Genomic DNA, 21,188 nt, shown 5'->3' on the forward strand with positions numbered 1-21,188 from the left:
GTGTATACAAATACCAAATCATTATGTTGTACACCTGAAAATAATGTTAGACAGTGAATATACTTTTTCTAATTAAACTTTAACTTTAAAAATATGGGCAATTAATCGCACACTTAAATCACATTGGCTGAATTCAAGTTTAGTCCCTAAAGAATACTTATTTATGAAATAAATAAATTCAACCTAAATTACTTGATTATTATTTTCTTTTGTTACTTATTTCAAACTATAAAGTTCATGTGCAAGAAGGCAACTTGAGGTACGTATACTCTATTATAGGTCTACACCTAATTATCTATAAACACTAATGGAAACAATACTGAACCAGTCAGGCACATCAATTTCCTTCCATTCCCTTTTATTAATAAGAACTTCTAACCCAGCTCAACAACTAATCACATTTCAAATTACTGACTTGAAAAAATGTATTAGAGGCACATTTTAAAAACAAATACAGTACGAAATCTTGCTTTTTACTGAATCACTGAATTTTGTTTGTTTGTTTTTTGGCTATTTGGATTACTTTCTTCTTCTGGGTAAGTTTAGTATGTAACTTTCATTCTTTAGACAAAAACCCACAGACTTAAAATGTATAAAAAGTTAAGCTGGTATTGTCAGCTGAAGACACCAAAACTAGCACCATAAGAACAACTGTACTAAATTTTAATGCTGTTCATTAATAGTTCCATTTTCCTGAGTTTGCGTTTGTTCTTTGGCATCGGCTTAGGATATAATCCAGTTTTCAGAAGGTGTTCCTTGCTGAGGCGAATTTGAGCACCATGCTGAAGCTGGAAAGAGCATAAAGCTTGAAGAGGGCGAAGCAAAGTCTGTTAAGATAAAAAAAAAAAGATACTAAAAATAGTGTGACAAATCATGATATTCTATCTAAATTTTTTCCTTAGAAACAGGGATTATTATATTTTTTATTATTAGCTTTTAACTATGAAAAGCAATAGGCACTCAAATATATGATAACTTCTAAATAAATAATTCATTTAAATTCATACCTTACATACCACTAAGGAATTCCAGTAAGACACAAATACTAATTTTCCATATAGGTGATAAAGTCTAAATTTAGTTTTATACTTTAATATATTCAAACACTACAAAAATTGTTGCCATTATAATAACTAATCTGTAACAGCAGACTAAAAGAGACATTTAGGTACAAATTAGTTAATTCAGTTTCAATCACAGACTAACACAAACTTCCCGCTACTTGCTAACAACTGGATGATGGCAGCAATGGGTAAGTTTACTAATTCTCTCACACTACTCCATGGCCCACATACAAGTTAGATAACCAGGTGTGGGTGCATTTGAAATAACTGTAACTGTATACATACCTGTCTAAACTCAAATACCTATAGGGCCAGACATATAACATAAACATGTGACCTAGGTGGACCTATAAGGTAACAGAGAATGGTGGAGGTTGTCAAACAACTGAGCACATGTCCTTCTTAAAGTTATTCAAATTCAAAAATTAGGAAAAAAAAAAAAACATTAACCCAGTGTTTTAAACATATTTGAGTCAGAGTCTTTCCTTGGGCCTGAGATCCCTGATCTAACACTTTTAAATAACAAACTTGATGGTGCAGATTGTTTAAAAAGAAAATAAAAGGAACAAAGATAGATTTAACTACAAAAATTTCACAATGTCTATGTGAAAATGTATTGCCCCACATATACAACAAAAGTGGCAGCAAAGGGCTTAACAGCTTTAATTTACAATGAACTCTTACAAATATGTCGCAGTCACTGGTAGTTGCTTCTCCATATCCATTCTTTTCTTTCTTATTAAAAAAAATCTAAAATTTTATTCAAGGTGGCAATGTGTCCAGCTAGTAATACTACATTGACTAATGACAGTTTATCCAACAAGATGTAAGTGGAAGGCCTTGGGTTGGGACAGACCTAGCAGGCATAGGCTTTTGCCTTTTCTTCTTGCCTGGAACATGATTGCTAGTTGTGGGATAACCACTATGTGACTACAGGACAATAAACACGAAGATTAAAGCCAAATACATACAGTGATGGACAGAAAGACAGAAGAAATCTGGGTGTCTGAAGTCCTTTTCAGCTGCATCCCCAGCCCTAGACCACTAACTTCAGCATTTCTTATTACAAGAGAAAAATAAACTCATATATGGCTCAACAACTGCAGTAAGGGCTCTGTTACATGCAACTAAATGTTAACTCCTAACTGAGACACACCAGTAAGAAAAAGACAAACATCTTGGAAAAGCTCTGCCTGACATTATTGCAGAAAGTCTCTTAGGTATGTTCTCATTTCTTTTCGTATCTTCAATTCTTCAAACAAGAGAAGAAATACAGGAATGACTATATATTACTTTACAGAGTCAACATAAGGAAGTGATTGAATCCTGAAACATCATACCTAGGAAACATACCTTGGACCATATACAGACTGAGACAACTGAAGTTTCTATTGCTATTTTATGACATTTATTAGATTCTTCATAGATAGAAGAGTATTAATACTCCTATGATTAAAGGCCTCCAACTTTTACTTCCTGAAGATAAGATTCTATCAATTTTCTGAGTAATTAAGAGAATGAATTTTGGAGATAGACAGATCTGTGGTAGTCACTAGGGCTGTTCACAAATACACCAGTCCTCTTTCATGATACATGATCAGACTGCATTTTCTAGCCCCCTCTAAAGTTAGGCATGGCCATATAACTTGACTTGGTTAATGAAATGTGAGCACAAATAATGTGTGTCACCTCTGGGCAGATGCTTTAAAAGTGGTGTATGATTCCCCACCTCTCTTTATTCCTTCCTTAATAAAAGTAGAATGATGTGTCTAGATGGTGCATCCATCAGCCTGGATCCCTAAGTGACTATAATTAGCAGAGGTCCCCCTGGCAATCCCACTGTACAGACAGTGTGTTATGCCATTCTGATTTTGGGGTTTTAAGTGACTGATGCAAACACTTACTAGCTATGTGTTCCCAGATAAGTTATATAACCTCTATTTGCCTCGCTTTCTTCATCTGTAAAGTGAGGAATATTATGTCCACCTTATAAGGTTATTATTATGGTGCACTTACATGATACATTTAAAGTGCTTAGCATATGACTTGATTGATAATAAATGATAATGTTTCTCTCTACATTCATAACATTATATCTGGGGCAATGTGAAGCTATATGAGAGGTTTACTGGTTCAGAAGAATAAAGAAAATCCTCTACTTACAAAATTAGTTTCTAAAAGTTTATTTGGGGGAAAATCAGTGTTCTGTAAATCCTTTGTCTACAGATGCAACGTGACAGTTTCAAAAGACCGTTATTAACAACTACTGGTGATGAGTAGAGCTAAGACATTTAGGTTACAGCACAAAGCTCTGCCACGTCTAGTTTCAAAAGTTCATAAGGCTTCCAAGGTATGAGTAACCCTGGTAGATGTTATAATGGCAAAATGAAAATCACCAACTTTCAGTTCAATTTTTCTGTCAATCTATAGACAAGAATCAGAGGCGAGGAAAGGCAAAAAGATGAACTCTTCCTGAGAGCCCGGTGTCAGGCAATTAACATACATTATCCCATTCGATTCTCATAACAATATTATTTGGTAACTATTTTTTGTATATTACAGATAAGAAAACAAACACAAAGAGATTACATGAATTGCCTTCTGGCAAAAACTGCTGATGCTAAGTGATAAAGTTTTAACTCAAACTTGCTTCAAAACTCATATCATGCTATTTCCAAGTGATTGAAAACTGCTCAAGAATAAAGGAAGAGAATGAATCAACAGACTAAGAAGGCCATTCTATGCCAAGTTCTTTATTTTGAGGAGCCCTACCTCTACAGAATGAAGCCAGCTGAAAAATTACTACTCTCCTCCATCATCTTAAGGTTTTATTAGGATGCCCCTAATAAAAGGTTATTGGGGGGAAAAGGCATGTTATAGCTTTCCTCCCCAGGAAGGAAAGAAAACACCTATTTCAGAGCAGATGTTCAGAAGAATGTACTAATTTTTTTATTGTAGCTAGATTTAAACAAGCTGGACTTGGTGTTCCCCCACTAAGAAAGCTAATTGTTTGCCAGATGTAATAATAAGCAACTTGGGATGTTTCATATGCTTTTTTTCTGCTCATGTTCCTACGACCATCTTATCAGCACCTCCCAAATCACATGTCTGATTATCAAGCATCCTTCTTCTACTCCTGGTCACTATAGCATAACCACTCCTGGTGACCAAAGCAAAAAGAATGAGAACTCTAGGACCCCACTTTTGCTTTGGGATTTTATGTTCAATTTGATCGATAGAAAAAAATAAAAGCTCCAAAAGCTGAAGAGATGATAGATCCTGATACCCTTCTGTATCTTAAACTTTGCCTGTTGTTAGATATTATACTAAAAACGTAAGATAGGTTTCCTGCTGTGACAGTAATTAACACCAGAATAATATATCTTATAAAACTGGAAAGGGGGAAGCCGTAGCAGCATTTGTAGTAGTAGTAGTAGTAGTAGTACAAACCCTATGCCAAACCCTAGCCCTATTATACTATAACTACTACTACTAAAACACCACCGTTACCAACATTAACGCTTCTGTTTAGGAATGCAGTAAAGATCCAATTCCAATTGTGGGAATAATAAATATAAATCCATAGAAGATTCTTTTTATAAACCAGAAGAAGAAGAGGAAAGAAATTTTAAATTTATAGCCAAAGACCATTATATTTTTCCCTCAAGATTTAAACTTTTAATGAGGCCTATGTCTGATGTTGGCTGATCCTAGGATTTTACATCAACAAAAAGGAAAATACAGAGACTGTACAGAAAGCAAGCTTAAACAACAGCCCTGGGTTTCATCTTTCCTTTAAGACACCTAAAAATAATGTTTTCTGCTGAAGAACATACACAGATGATGGTTAATAAACAAAACAGAGAGACAAGTATAGGGGTATAGTAACTGTTATATTGATGGAAGGTACACGGGAGTAGGTGATAAAGTCAGAGGGGAGAAAAAAAAGTCTGAGAACACTCCCTGGTCATTTGGAGGAAGGATTTAGGATCCCTCACGCATTTTTTTCCTCAAAAGAGAGAAAGAGAAATTGCCTAGACCCAAAACTAAGTCTACTCACACAGATACACACAAAAATAGCCTACTCATGAAAGCCTACTTCTTTCAAAAGAAGAAAGTCTCCAACTCTGACACATACCATGGCTTAGGGTAGGGGAGAGGAAAAGGGCAATTCAATGCTGCTTCTGGCATTCTTTAACGTCCCTTGCTCTGGAGGTCTTTCGTTCTTTTTCTTGGTAACTAATCCACTTATCCAGTTACTCTGACCTAAGCTTTTATCCATTACTAGAATTTCCCTCATGGCTAAGGCACACTTTTATAATAGAAACCATGGTGTATAATGAGAGAGAGAGAAAGAAGGCAGGAAAGAGCATACTTTGTGCGTGCGTGTGTGTGTGTGTGTGTGTGTCAGAGGAGGGAGTTATAAAACTCCATTTAGTTCGCTATTTTTTTCTCTTGTCATAACTGTAAAGTTTCTAACATGTTCTAAAAGATTGAGATGTTGGTGAGCTCACTGAAACATTATTATTTACTAATGATTATGAATTATATATGAAATCATCAGGCTTTCATGGAAATTAAATAAAATGTTGATTGCAGGTTATAACCTTTTCATATTCTGTAGGCTTTTTTCTCAAAAAAAAATTATATCTTTTTATACCCTAAGCAAGGTTAATAAGATAAACAGGGAGTTGGTATATCTCCTCGAATAAAAGCACCAATGGAAAAAATCTTGCTGTAAAATGTTCTTTTAAATAAAAAAAGTCTAGTACAAGAGAACACAAAATACTTAAACAGAAATACAGACTACTGAAAGACATATCTAGCCAAAAAAACTATATTTAATGTTATGCTACTTAAAAACGATTTAGCATATTACAAATGCTGTTTGCACAGCTTAGAATGAATATTTAAATAATGCAATCTGGAACGTTAAACTAACAGGAAAACACCAGAGGGGAAAGGAAGGTTATAAAAGTGCACAAATTTCTATCACAGATATAGTCTACTTGTCACTTAAGTTACAAATTTAACAAGTTATGCATTTTTAAATTTTCTAGACAAAAATCTAACCAAACTCCTACTTTCAAAAACTATATAACTTTCCAAAGACATACCTCTTGTATGTAATTATTTTTCTCCAAGATAGAAAGAGCAACAGCTGCACACTCCAGTGTAGAAAGGCATCTATTAGTTGGTTGTGCCCGAATTACATACTGACTAGAAATGCTAGTTTTTAATTGCACCTGAAATCAAAAACAGAATAGAATGTAATTTTTGTTTTAAGTTTAAAACTATAAGGTCTGTATTTTAAATACTAATTATTCTAATTTCCTTCCAAAATTGCCAGTTTATAAATATTAAATGTATCAATATCTTCTATATATAATATCCTTTTATTATTTTGTTAAATAGAAGCAAGAGGACAGTTACACATCTGACAAAGAAAACGTATTCAAAATATATACAAATTTCTACAAATCAAAAATAAAAAGACTAATAACCCCCTTCCAGTGGGCAAAAGAGTGAATAGACACTTCACAAAAGAAGATATACAAGTAGCAAATAGGTACATGTAAAAGGGCTCAACATGATTTAATGTAAATTAAAATCACAATGAGGGGCTTCCCTGGTGGTGCAGTGGTTGAGAATCCACCTGCCAATGCAGGGGACATGGGTTTGAGCCCTGGTCCGGGAAGATCCCACATGCCGCGGAGCAACTAAGCCCGTGGGCCACAACTACTGAGCCTGCGCTCTAGAGCCCGTGAGTGACAGCTACTGAAGCCCGTGCACCTAGAGCCCATGCTCTGCAACAAGAGAAGCCACCGCAATGAGAAGCCCTCACACCACAATGAAGAGTAGCCCCCGCTCACCGCAACTAGAGAAAGCCCGTGTGCAGCAACGAAGACCCAACACAGCCAAAAATAAATAAATAAAAATAAAATAAAATAAAATAAAATCACAAGGAGATAACATTTCACACTCATTAGTACAGTTAAAATCGAAAAGACTAACACCACCAAATGAGGATAGAGCAAGTGAAACTCTCATACATTGAAGTGGGAGTGAAAATGGTTTAATCACTTTGGAGAATTGATAATTGGGATTTTTTATTTTCTGGTTTATTCTTCCATTATTTCTTAAACTGATAAGCATATGTCTGTGTGGGTGTAAATCTATATAAACACACAGAGATACACACACATACACACACACACACACACACACACACACACACATATATATATATCTCCTCTTTTTAGATAAAAGTTGCATACTACAGATACTTTTCTCCATCGAGACAATATTTTAGCTGAGACAGAGTCAGACATGAGAAAGGCAATAGAAAACTGAATGTCAGCATTTTGGTCGTCTGATTCCTACTTTAATTAAATGAAACTCAAGTAAGCTTACACTCATAAAGCCCACACTCTGATCAAAATCACATTTAAGGATATGTGATGAGAAATATGGTTTTTCCACTCTGATTGCTTTTTGTTCAAAAAATTATCCTCTACAACTTGTTTCCTTTCCTTCCTCAAAAAGAGATGAGGGGTAAAGGGGGAGGGAGAGAGAGAGGGAAGCAAAGTGGGCATCATAAAAGATTCACTATAGAATGTATTGCCCTATATATGATTTTGGAATATATTCTTTAAAGCATATTTGACTAATTATGTTTTAGATATCATATTAAAATTACTCTGCATTTCTACCAATGGACAAGATGAAAAACAGATGCAGGGAGAGAAAGAGATGGAAGAAAATGGTTGAGAAACATGTATAATGATAAAAGAAAGCCTATGTTTAAATAACTGTAAGAATAATTCATGATGTTGATTAATTGTAATTACTAAAAGCTTTGGTATTTCATCAGGTCAACTAGTAGAACAGAGTACAGACAACTACTGCTTTCAATACTTAATTCCAAGTCATCACTGGAGGAATTTATAACAAGCATCTGATTAAAACAAAACCTTTGGAAACCATGCAAAATTCACAGTGGATTTTGTTTATTGGAATTAATTTGATTTTTAAAAGAAATTTGTTATTTCAGGAGGGTGTTTTATTTCTTACTGTGGCTCACATGGCTGTATGAAAACAATTTGAAATATATCATTTGTTAAAAGACTTCAGAATATCCTTCACAAATCATCTCTCTGGGAGTTATCTAGTAACTGGATATATTAAAAGAGTATATATAACTAAGATCTGCCATATTATTACGATACATGTTATTAAAGCATGCTAATGTGATCTCACAGCACCTCCTTTTATGCTTATGTGCTATATCACCTTCATCACACACTTAATTCAGTGAGTAAATGAGCAAGACTAAAAAGAAACCCTGTTGATCCATCTTATTGAGAAGTCATAAGCATCATAATAATTTTTCAGAAACTGCCTCATCTTCGTGAATAAAAGTTCAAGAAAATCCAAGGCAAAATTAACTATTATAAGAAAGGAAAAAAATTAACATATGATGAAAGTATGGTATGTAGAAAGAGGAACTATTGAAAGACCAATATTATTATATCAAAGTTGACAATAATTAATCACTTAATTTCAGTCATTTAGTTTCTCAGTTCCTGCTCACTTGATAAAAATCAGATAGCTGGACCTGATGGTATTAAAACCTATTTTTTAGTGATCAATCCCAAGATCATATAATGTATATGTAATTATAATGCTACATTAATTATATATCATTATTATTAATACATTATGTATAATTATTATATACAATCTTCATTTCCAATATTTGGAAGCCATGTTGATGCAAAGAATGCTTCAATAATTTTGATCTTCCTGGAAGTTGGTTCTCCATGGGTAGTTGTCTGAGTGCTCTTAATGTGACTTCTTTAGGAACAGGAGTATCACTGGTTGGTTTAGAATTCTACGGGTATAGGTTGTAAGCCTATAATATAACTCCCATTTTAGAAACAGCCAACTCATCCAAATTTTACTTCTAGACTGAGCTTCAGATCTTTTCCACTGATTCTCTGGATTGGCTAAAATTTGAATTCCTTAAAATTATTTTGTTGTTAATGCCTTCCTTTTTTTCTTCCATTAAATATTAAATATATATTTAATATATAAGAATACCAGGTAACAGTTTGACAGCTATGATCACTGTTCAGATGCCTTTTAAAAGGGTTTTTTCAAATGTCTCCTTCCTAGATAGACCTTTAGCTATTTTTGTGATTTGTGTCATTAATAGTGTAGAAGTCATAGCATGTTCAGTGGTTTAGTAATGACCTTTAGGACTCAAAAAAATATCCAAAGGATTAACATGCCATGGCTTATGTTTGCATAACATGTCTTTAAAATAATTTACTATAATATAGTTAATTCTTTTGTCAAGAAAAATAAACTAAAAAAGGCCTCAAAATTAAAATTTTAATCATCTTCACACCCCCTGCCATGCAACAAATGCTGTATTTTTATAATTTGATGGTGATTACGTGTTATCTGTTCTCAGGCTCTTTTAAGACAAGTTTCATTATTACATAAAACTACTGTGCTTCTCACTTAATTATTAAGAGTCACAAGACTTTCTAATCAGTTGATCAGCTTCCTTAAAGGTTTCTAGGAAAATCAATCTATTTTGCAGGCTTTCTCAAAAACCCTAGTCTAGAACAAGCTAAAATAAACGTTTTACTAACATTCTGAATTCCTTATCAGTGGAAGACACACATAAAAACCCTCCTTTCTGAAGCACCCTTTTTTCTATGATCTTTCACAAACAAGAATCAGTATCTGAGCTTATGAGCTGCCCTTTGAAGGAGAGGTACTAAATCTTTTCTTCTAGCCCCAATCCCTCCATCTACTTCATTCCTTTCATTTCCTCAGTTTAGTTCAACACTATGATCTAATAGTGATGAGTCCAGCTTTGGCATCAGACAGTTGCCAGTTTGAATAGAGACTTAACCACTTATATGCAAAGTCTCATGCACTTGGACACTAAGTGCTATTCTAGAAAATGTACATATATTGTCTCATTTAATTCTCGCAAAGACCCTATGAAGTAAGTACTATTATCTCCATTTTACAGATGAGGAAACCAAAGTAGAGAGAGGTGAAGCAACTTACCTAAGGTTCCAAAATCAATCATGGTAAAGCAGATAAATGAATTTATAAAGTCTTCTTTGAGAGCCTGAGCTCTTCATAACTAGGCTAATAATTAAATGGATGAATTCTTAGGCAAATCCCAACATATAAAACAAATAAAACAAAGCTATTCTGCTGGAAAGCAAGGCTGAGGGACTCCTGAATAATTTTAGGGTTCTTATGAACACAGTGTAAAAATAAAAAATGATATATGGGAAGGAGTCTTCTCAAGAATGAAAGTTTCTCACAAATGTCAATATCTATATGTCTTGCTCCCATCTTCCCACACTATGAAGCCTGTAAAGTTTTTACAGAAAGTTAAGATTCCAGGATTAATGTTGAAATTCAGAAAATTTGATAAAAATAAGGTTAAAGGGGGCATTAGTTATAGATAAAATGATAATATTGTGCTACTTCCAAAACACATTATTGTTTAAAATTTTTTTTTTCTGAGTTGACCTGAGAAACTTCATTTCATAACAGTTTCTATGGTAAAGCACAATTCCAAAATTACCAAAGAACTTGTAGAAGACATTGGGTTTAAAATTTAGTACTTTCTTACACATTAAAATGATAATTAAAGTTACACATTGCTTTTCCAACACACAAAAACTTTGATGTTAAAATTGCAAACATACAATTCAGAAGCCTAAAAATTAAGCACTTACAATTTTCAAATTTAAGCAAATCTAAATAATGATACAAAATTAAAATTCTGTTGAGTGACATATTTAATCAAATATCTTGACTAGTGTTTTTTCCTACTAATAAAAATATTTACTCTACCACTGTTTTTCACATAACTCCAAGTAGTGCATATCTGAAGTCACTAAGAACTATGGGTATGGAAATATCTAGAGAAGGAAAGTAAAAACACATAGATTCATGAGATCACAGAATTGGAAGTTATCTTTATAAGTCAAATAGTAATCTCCACGTTCTCAGGCATAATTATTCTTTTAAAAAGTTTAGAATGACAGAATTAAAGTTTAAAATAATATTGAAATATAATAATTTCTCTTAAATAAAAAAAAGTTTTATCTGAGTTTTTAAGCTTCCTCTTTAAAAAAAAAAGAATTAATAGAGGCATGAAAACAAAAATTCCTTAAGATTATTGGCTACAAGGCTTCCCTGGTGGCACAGTGGTTAAGAATCTGCCTGCCAATGCAGAGGACACAGGTTCGAGCCCTGGTCCGGGAAGATCCCACATGCCGCGGAGCAAATAAGTCCGTGTGCCACAACTACTCAGCCTGTGCTCTGGAGCCCGCAAACCACAACTACTGAGCCCGCATGCCACAACTACTGAAGCCCACGCACCTAGAGCCCGTGCTGCACAACAAGAGAAGCCACCGCAATGAGAAGCCCACACACCGCAACAAAGAGTAGACCCTGCTCGCTGCAACTAGAGAAAGCCCGCACGCAGCAACGAAGACCCAACGCAGCCAAAAAAATTAAAAAAAAAAAAAAAAAACATTATTGGCTACAATAACTTCAGAGTGATTTCAGTAAATTAACAAAACATTACACCATTAAACAAGCCAGAAAGAATAATGTGACTATAGATTACACGTCTTGGCATTACTTTCTGCTGCTATTTTTCACAGCAATACTTAATGAAGACGAGTCTCTGTTGAATAATGCTATAGAAACTAACTTTTGTGATATCTCCTGAAATTGAAATTGTCCAAACTAAGCATGTCTACATGTATGCATTTATTCATACTGGGCTTACATCAATTTATATCCTTTATTAGGAAACTTAGAACAGAAACTGATTTAGGATATTAGAAATTGATTTACTAGTCTCACCTAAGTAATAACCAATTTTATAATGTCTTGCTAGTGAAACATTTTCTCACCAAAGATAAATTTCATTTAACAATTATCATTTCTACTCATTTCAAAAGCTGTCATGGCTTCATAAACAGCTATTGGAAAATAAATCATAAATTAGCCTAGGTGTGAAATAAAGCACACATTTTACAATTACTTCATAAGTTCAATTTGTCACATAAAATTTTTATTTTAAAATTTACTGAGTTAAATTGTGCACTCTTTTACTTTATTAACAACACTTTTCTATAACCTTGAATTAAAATAATGTGCATGAATTGGGAGACAGAAAAGCACAGCAACTAAAAGCATAAGAAAGGAAATTAGACTTATTTAAATTTAACTCTACATAATAGTAGTATGACCTCAAACAACATTTAAACTCTGAGAGCCTAAAGCATTAACAACCTTAAAGAATTATTGTGCTTTAAGATGCTAATATATGTGAAGTACTCAGCAATGCCTGCCATACAGTAAGCACGCAATACAGGCAAAGATGTTGATGAGGGTGGTACTGATGCTACTGATGTTAACCAGGAGAGTGCTAGTGATGATTTACAATGCTTTCTTCACAATCTAATGAATAAGTGTGAAGCAACTCAGCTTTATCGCAATAAAGCCAGATGAGTAGCCTGACCAAGAGTGTGGGATAAGATAAAACTTAGAGCCAGAAGAATGTCAAATTTTACAAGATGGAAGAAGAAAAGCTATTGAACAGGTAGAGAAAAAGCAGTCTTAGAAGCAGGAGAAAGAACCAGAAAAGAGTTTCACTGAATAACAGAGAAGAACAAGTTACATTGCCAGATAAATAAAATATTCCTAACAGTAAGAATCCTGAAAAACAAAGGCAGAAATATTTTCATTAAAGATATAATTTATATACAAGGAAAATATTCATATTTTACTCTTTTGCCCTTTAAGTACATGATCTAAGCATCATTAAAATGTGCAATATTCCCCAAAGTACTGAATCTTGTATCTAAATCTTTGATAGTTCTTTAAAACATTCCCAAACAACACCACGTAACAGAAGAGACAGACCAAGAATTTATAATGATTTTTGAAAATACTTTTAAAATGAAATTTTTTCATTTCTTGAATGACCTTGCATGACTCTTATCTGCCTAATATTTTCAATATATTTTCTCTTCTTCTACCTCTGCACATGTGTAACTTATCTGTAATGTTTAATTGATTTTATGACAGTAAAACTGGCAGACGGACATAAAAAAGAATTGGCTAACAATAGGTTGCTATGTTCCTTTGAAGAATACAGAGTACAGAATACTTAAATGATAAGAAATTGTGAGTTGCAGAATATCACAATTTTTTTAATTGAAATATAATTAACTTACAATGTTAAATAGTTTCAGGTGTACCACATAGTGATTTGATATTTTTATACCTTTTTTTACCTTTGATCATTTTATACCAAAATGATCACCAGGATAAGGATAGTTAACAGCTGTCACCATACAAAGTTATTACAATATTATTGACAATATTCCCTGTTGTACATTATATCTCCATAACTTTGTTATTTCATAGCTGGAAGTTTGTACCTCTTAATCGTCTTCACTTATTGTGCCCATCCCTTTACCCACCTCCCCTCTGGCAATCACCAGTGAGTTCTCTGTGTCTATGAGTCTGTTTCTATTTTATTATGTTTGCTTTGTTTTTTAGATTCACACAGGGGCATTCCCTGGCGGTCCAGTGGTTAGGACTCAGCACTTTCACTGCCATGGCCCGGGTTCAATCCCTGCTTGGGGAACTAAGATCCCACAAGCCACACAGAGTGGCCAAAAATAAAAATAAAAAAGTGATATCATACAGTATTGGTCTTTCTCTGTCTTATTTCACTTGGCATAATACCCTCTAAGTCCATCCATTTTGTCACAAATGGCAAGATTTTGTTCTTTTTATGGTTAAGTAATATTCCATTGTGTATATATACCACATATTCTTTATCCATTCATCTTTTCACAGACAATTAGGTTGCTTCCATATCTTGGCTATTGTAAATAATGTTACAACGAACACTGGTATGCATGTATCTTTTTTAATTAGTGCTTTCATTTTCAGTTAAATAACCAGAAGTGAAATTGCTGACCCATATGGCAGTTCAATTTTTTAATTTTTTGTTTTCCATAGCATCCGTACCAATGTACATTCCTACCAACATTGTACCAGGGTTCTCTTTTCTTGCCAACACTTGTTATTACTTGTCTTTTTGATAACAGCCACTCTGAAAGGTGTGAGGTAATTATTTCATTTTGGTTTGGATTGCATTTCCCTGATGACTAGTGAAGTTGAGCATCTTTTCATGTGCCTGTTAGCTATTTGTATGTCTTCTTTGAAAAAATATCTATTCATGTCCTCTGCCCATTTTTAAATTAAATTGTTTGGGTTTTTTGATATTGAGTTGTATGAGTTTTTTTTAACATATTTTGTGTATTATCCCCTTATTGAACTTGTCATTTGAAAATGTCTTCTCTCATTCAGTAAGGGGCCTTTTTATTCAGTTGATAGTTACCTTCACTATGCAAAAGGTTTTCAGTTTGATGTAGTCCCACTTGTTTACTTTTGCTTTTGTTGCTCTTGCTTAAGGAGACAGGTCCAAAAAAATACTGTTGAGACCTATGTCAAAGAGCATACAGCCTATGCTTTCTTTTAGGAGTTTTATGGTTTCAGGTCCTACATTTAGGCTTTAATCCATTTGACTTTATTTTTTATATATGGTGTAAGACAGTGGCTTAAGTTTCATTCTTTTGCACATAGCTGTCCAGTTTTGCCAACATCACTTATTGAAGAGTTTGTCTTTACCCCCATTGTATATTTTTGCTCCCTTTGTCATAGATTAATTGACCATATAAGTGTGGGTTTATTTCTGGTTTGTCTATTCTGTTCCTTTGATCTATGTGTCTGTTTTTGTGCCAGCACGATACTATTTTGATTACTATAGCTTTGTAGTACAGTTTGAAATCAGGGTGCATGATGCCTCCACGTCTGTTAATTATTTTCTTAGACTATGTAATAGAGCTAGTGAAATCCAAAAAGTGAATTGGCGTTTCTTAAATAAATCCATTCAAACACAATTTGGACAACATAAAGTACCCTGCATAATAGCCATTAATGATATAATATATTCACCTCAGAAATATAACATAATTCTGTCAACTTTATAGTATGAAGAATATGTGCATAAATGTCAGATACTGAATTTGACAAGTGAATTAGTTTTTAGTGACACAAATAAGGCTGAAAAATTACCACCCAAAAAAAGGGATGAAAGACCGATAACTGCAATGAAGAGTAAAAATAATATGGGAAAAGAATACAAGGTAAAGAATTCTTTAAAAATTACAGGGATTTCTTTTCTATTCAGTAGGAAAAGATTCTGATTTCAAATTAAAACATAATTTCCCCAAAGCTTATCAGTCACTTTTCAAGTGATTTAAATGAAAATTCTATTAGATGGTTAATCAAAACACTGGCATGGGCTCTTTGGTGGGGCTAATGGTGGACTCTGGGAGGGCTCATGCCAAGGAGTACTTTGCAGAACTTCTGCTGCCAGTGTCCTAGTCCCCATGGTGAGCCACAGCCACCCCCCGCCTCCGCAAGAGCCCCTCCAACACAAGCAGTCGAGTGGCTAACAGGGTCTTGGTGCTCTGGCCGGGTGTCAGGCCTGAGCCTCTGAGGTGGGAGAGCTGAGTTCGGGACATTGGTCAACCAGAGACCTCTGGGGCCGACGTGACATCAAACGGCGAAGGCTCTACCAGAGATCTCCATCTCAATGCTAAGACCAGCTCCACTCAACAACCAGCAAGCTACAGTGCTGGACACCCTATGCAAACAACTAGCAAGAGAGGAACACAACCTCCCCCATTAGCAGAGAGGCTGCCTAAAATCATAGTAAGTCCACAGACACTCCAAAACACACCACAGGACGCAATCCTGCCCACCAGAAAGAGAAGATCCAGCCTCATCCACCAGAACACAGGCACTAGTCCTCCCCACCAGGAAGCCTAAACAACCCACTGAACCAACCTTACCCATTGGAGGCAGACACCAAAAACAACGGGAAATATGAACGTGCAGCCTTCAAAAAGGAGACCCAAACACAGTAAGTTAAGCAAAATGAGAAGACAGAGAAACACACAGCAGATGAAAGAGCAAGGTAAAAATGCACCACACCAAACAAATGAAGAGGAAATAGGCAGTCTACCTGAAAAAGAATTCAGAGTAATGACAGTAAAGATGATCCAAAATCTTCGAAATACAATGGAGAAATGCTTAACAAGGATCTAGAAGAACTAAAGAGAAAACAAACAATGATGAACAACACAATAAATGAAATTGAAAATTCTCTAGAAGGAATCAATAGCAGAATAACTGAGGCAGAAGAATGGATAAGTGGCCTGGAAGATAAAATAGTGGAAATAACTACCACAGAGCAGAATAAAGAAAAAAGAATGAAAAGAATTGAGGACAGTCTCAGAGACCTCTGGGACAACATTAAACGCACCAACATTCGAACTATAAAGTTCCCAGAAGAAGAAGAGACAGAAAAAGGGACTGAGAAAATATGTGAAGAGATTACAGTTGAAAACTTCCTTAATATGGGAAGAGAAATAGTCAATCAAGTCCAAGAAGCACAGAGAGTGTCATACAGGATAAATCCAAGGAGAAACACGCCAAGACACATACTAATCAAACTATCAAAAATTAAATGTAAAGAAAAAATATTAAAAGCAGCAAGGGGAAAACAACAAATAACATACAAGGGAATCCCCATAAGATTAACAGCTGAACTTTCAGCAGAAACTCTGCAAGCCAGAAGGGAGTGGCAGGACATATTTAAAGTTATAAAGGAGAAAACCTACAACCAAGATTACTCTACACAGCAAGGATATCATTCAGATTCGACGAAGAAATTAAAACCTTTACAGACAAGCAAAAGCTAAGAGAATTCAGCACCACCAAACCAGCTTTACAACAAATGCTAAAGGAACTTCTCTAGGCAGGAAACACAAAAGAAGGAAAAGACCTATGACAACAAACCCAAAACAATTAAGAAAATGGTAACAGGAACATATATATTGATAACTACCTTAAATGTAAATGGATTAAATGCTATAACCAAAAGACACACATTGGCTGAATGGATACAAAAACAAGACCCGTATATATGCTGTCTACAAGAGACCCACTTCAGACCTACGGACACATACACACTGAAAGTGAGGGGATGGAAAAAGATATTCCATGCAAATGGAAATCAAAAGAAAGCTGGAGTAACAATTCTCATATCAGACAAAATAGACTTTAATATAAACACTATTACAAGAGACAAAGAAGGACACTATATAATGATCAAGAGATCAATCTAAGAAGAAGATATAACAAGTGTAAATATTTATGCAGCCAACATAGGAGCACCTCAATACATAAGGGAAATGCTAACAGCCATAAAAGGGGAAATCAACAGTAACACAATCATAGTAGGGGACTTGAACACCCCACTTTCATCCAATGGACAGATCATCCAAAATGAAAATACATAAGGAAACACAAGCTTTAAATGATACATTAAACAAGATGGACTTAACTGACATTTATAGGACATTCCATCCAAAAACAACAGAATACACTTTCTTCTCAAGTGCTCATGGAACATTCTCCAGTATAGATCATATCTTGGGTCACAAATCAAGCCTTGGTAAATTTAAGAAAATTGAAACTGTATCAAGTTTCTTTTCCAACCACAACACTATGAGACTAGATATCAATTACAGGAAAAAATGTATAAACAATACAAACACATGGAGGCTAAACAATACACTTCTAAATAGCCAAGAGAACACTGAAGAAATCAAAGAGGAAATCAAAAAGTACCTAGAAACAAATGACAAGGAAAACATGATGACCCAAAACCTATGGGATGCAGCAAAAGCAGATCTAAGAGGGAAGTTTATAGCAATACAATCCTACCTCAAGAAACAAGAAACATCTCAAATAAATGACCCTTACACCTAAAGCAATTAGAGAAAGAAGAAAAAAAAAATCCCAAAGTTAGCAGAAGGAAAGAAATCATAAAGATCAGATCAGAAATAAATGAAAAAGAAATGAAGGAAATGATTGCTTATTGAAGCAAAGATCAATAAAACTAAAAGCTGGTTCTTTGAGAAGATAAACAAAATTGATAAACCATTAGCAGGACTCATCAAGAAAAAAAGGGAGAAGACTCAAATCAATAGAATTAGAAATGAAAAAGTAGAAGTAACAACTGACACTGCAGAAATACAAAGGATCATGAGAGATTATTAGAAGCAACTATATGCCAATAAAATGGACAACCTGGAAGAAATGAACAAAGTCTTAGAAAAGCACAACCTTCCGAGACTGAACCAAGAAGAAACAGAAAATATAAACAGACCAATCACAAGCACTGAAACGGAAACTGTGATTAAAAATCTTCCAACAAACAAAAGCCCAGGACCAGATGGCTTCACAGGAGAATTCTATCAAACATTTAGAGAACAGCTAACACCCATCCTTCTCAAACTCTTCCAAAGCATAGCAGAGGGAGGAACACTCCCAAGCTCATTCTATGAGGCCACCATCACCCTGATACCAAAACCAGACAAAGATGCCACAAAGAAAGAAACTACAGGCCAATATCACTGATGAACATAGATGCAAAAATCCTCAACAAAATACTAGCAAACAGAATCCAACAGCACATTAAAAGGATCATACATCATGATCAAGGGGGTTTATCCCAGGAATGTAAGTATTCTTCAATATATGCAAATCAATCAATGTGATACACCATATTAACAAAATGAAGGGTAAAAACCATATCATAATCACAATACATGCAGAAAAAGCTTTTGAGAAAATTCAACACCCATTTATGATAAAAACCCTCCCAAAAGTAGGCACAGAGGAAACTTAACTTCAATATAATAAAGGCCACATATGGCAAACCCACAGCCAACATCGTCCTCAATGGTGAAAAACTGAAACCATTTTCACTACGATCAGGAACAAGACAAGGTTGCCCACTCTCACCACTATTATTCAACATAGTTTTGGAAGTTTTAGCCACAGCAGTCAGAGACAAAAAAGAAATAAAAGGAATCCAAATAGGAAAAGAAGAAGTAAAGCTGTCACTGTTTGCAGATGACATGATACTATATAGAGAGAATCCTAAAGATGCCACCAGAAAACTACTAGAGCTAATCAATGAATTTGGTAAAGTAGCAGGATACAAAATTAATGCACAGAAATCTCTTGCGTTCCTGTACACTAATGATGAAAAATCTGAAAGAGAAATTAAGAAATCACTCCCATTTACCACTGCAACGAAAAGAATAAAATACCTAGGAATCAACCTACCTAAGGAGACAAAAGACCTGTATGCAGAATACTATAAGACAGTGATGAAAGAAATTAAAGATGATACAAACAGTTGGAGAGATATACCACGTTCCTGGATTAGAAGAATCAGCATTGTGAAAATGACTATACTACCCAAATCAATCTACAGATTCAATGCAATCCCTATCAAACTACCAATAGCATTTTTCACAGAACTAGAACAAAAAATTTCACAATTTGTATGGAAACACAAAAGACCTTGAAGCGCCAAAGCGATCTTGAGAAAGAAAAACTGAGCTGGAGGAATCAGGATCCCTGACTTCAGACTATACTACAAAGCTACAGTAATCTAAACAGTATGGTACTGGCACTAAAACAGAAATATAGATCAATGGAACAGGATAGAAAGCCCAGACGTAAACCCATACACATATGGTCAGCTTATCTTTGACAAAGGAGGCAAGAATATACAATGGAGAAGAGACAGCCTCTTCAATAAGCGGTGCTGGGAAAACTAGACAGCTACATGTAAAAGAATGAAATTAGAACACTCCGTAACACCATACAGAAAAATAAACTCCAAATGGATTAAAGACCTAAATGTAAGGCCAGAAACTATAAAACTCTTAGAGGAAGACATAGGCAGAACGCTCTATGACATAAATCACATCAAGATCCTTTTTGACCCACCTCCTAGAGATATGGAAATAAAAACAAAAATAAACAAATGGGACCTAATGAAACTTAAAAACTTTTGCACAGCAACGCAAACCATAAACAGGACGAAAAGACAACCCTCAGAATGGGTGAAAATATTTGCAAATGAAGCAACTGACAAAGGATTAATCTCCAAAATATACAAGCAGCTCATGCAGCTCATATCAAAAAAACAAAAAACCCGATCCAAAAATGGGCAGAAGACCTAAATAGACATTTCTCCAAAGAAGATATACAGATTGCCAACAAACACGTGAAAGGATGCTCAACATCACTAATCATTAGAGAAATGCAAATCAAAACTACAATGAGGTATCACCTCACACAGGTCAGAATGGCCATCACCAAAAAATCTACAAACAATAAATGTTTGAGAGGGTGTGGAGAAAAGGGAACCCTCTTGCACTTTGGTGGGAATGCAAAGTGATACAGACACTATGGAGAACAGTATGGAGGTTCCTTAAAAAACTAAAAATAGAACTACCATACGACCCAGCAATCTCACTACTGGGCATATACCCTGAGAAAACCATAATTCAATAAGAGTCACGCACCACAGTGTTCACTGCAGCGCTATTTACAATAGCCAGGACATGGAAGCAATCTAAGTGTCCATCGACAGATGAATCGATAAAGAAGATGTGGCACATATATACAATAGAATATTTCTCAGCCATAAAATGAAATGAAATTGAGTTATTTGTAGTGAGGTGGATGGACCTAGAGACTGTCATACAGAGTGAAGTAAGTCAGAAAGAGAAAAACAAATACCGTATGCTAACACATATATACGGAATCTAAAAAAAAAAAAAAAGGTCTGAAGAACCTAGAGGCAAGACAGGAATAAAGACACAGATGTACAGAATGGACTTGAGGACAAAGGGAGGGGGAAGGGTAAGCTGGGATGAAGTGAGAGAGTGGTATGGACATATATACACTACCAAATGTAAAACAGATAGCTAGTGGGAAGCAGCCGCATGGCACAGGGAGATCAGCTCCATGCTTTGTGTCCACCTAGAGGGGTGCGATAGGGAGGGTGGGAGAGAGATGCAACAGGGAGGAGAAATGGGGATATACGTATAT

General features: G+C 34.9%; 1 protein-coding gene across 1 annotated transcript in view; it reads right to left on the reverse strand.

Moving 5' to 3' along the window:
* Positions 1–649: 649 nt before the first annotated feature.
* DTWD2 (DTW domain containing 2) overlaps positions 650–21,188 on the reverse strand; it is a 117,368-nt gene continuing 96,829 nt past the window's right edge. Inside the window, exons 5-6 of the mRNA XM_059919425.1 lie at positions 6,182–6,310; positions 650–827 (exon numbers count right to left, since the gene is read on the reverse strand). Coding sequence (XP_059775408.1) covers positions 657–827; positions 6,182–6,310 — 300 coding nt within the window. The 3' untranslated portion in view covers positions 650–656. The remainder of the gene's footprint in view (positions 828–6,181; positions 6,311–21,188) is intronic.

This window comes from Balaenoptera ricei, chromosome 3 (genome assembly GCF_028023285.1).
Source record: "Balaenoptera ricei isolate mBalRic1 chromosome 3, mBalRic1.hap2, whole genome shotgun sequence".
NCBI classification, from domain to species: Eukaryota; Metazoa; Chordata; class Mammalia; order Artiodactyla; family Balaenopteridae; genus Balaenoptera; species Balaenoptera ricei.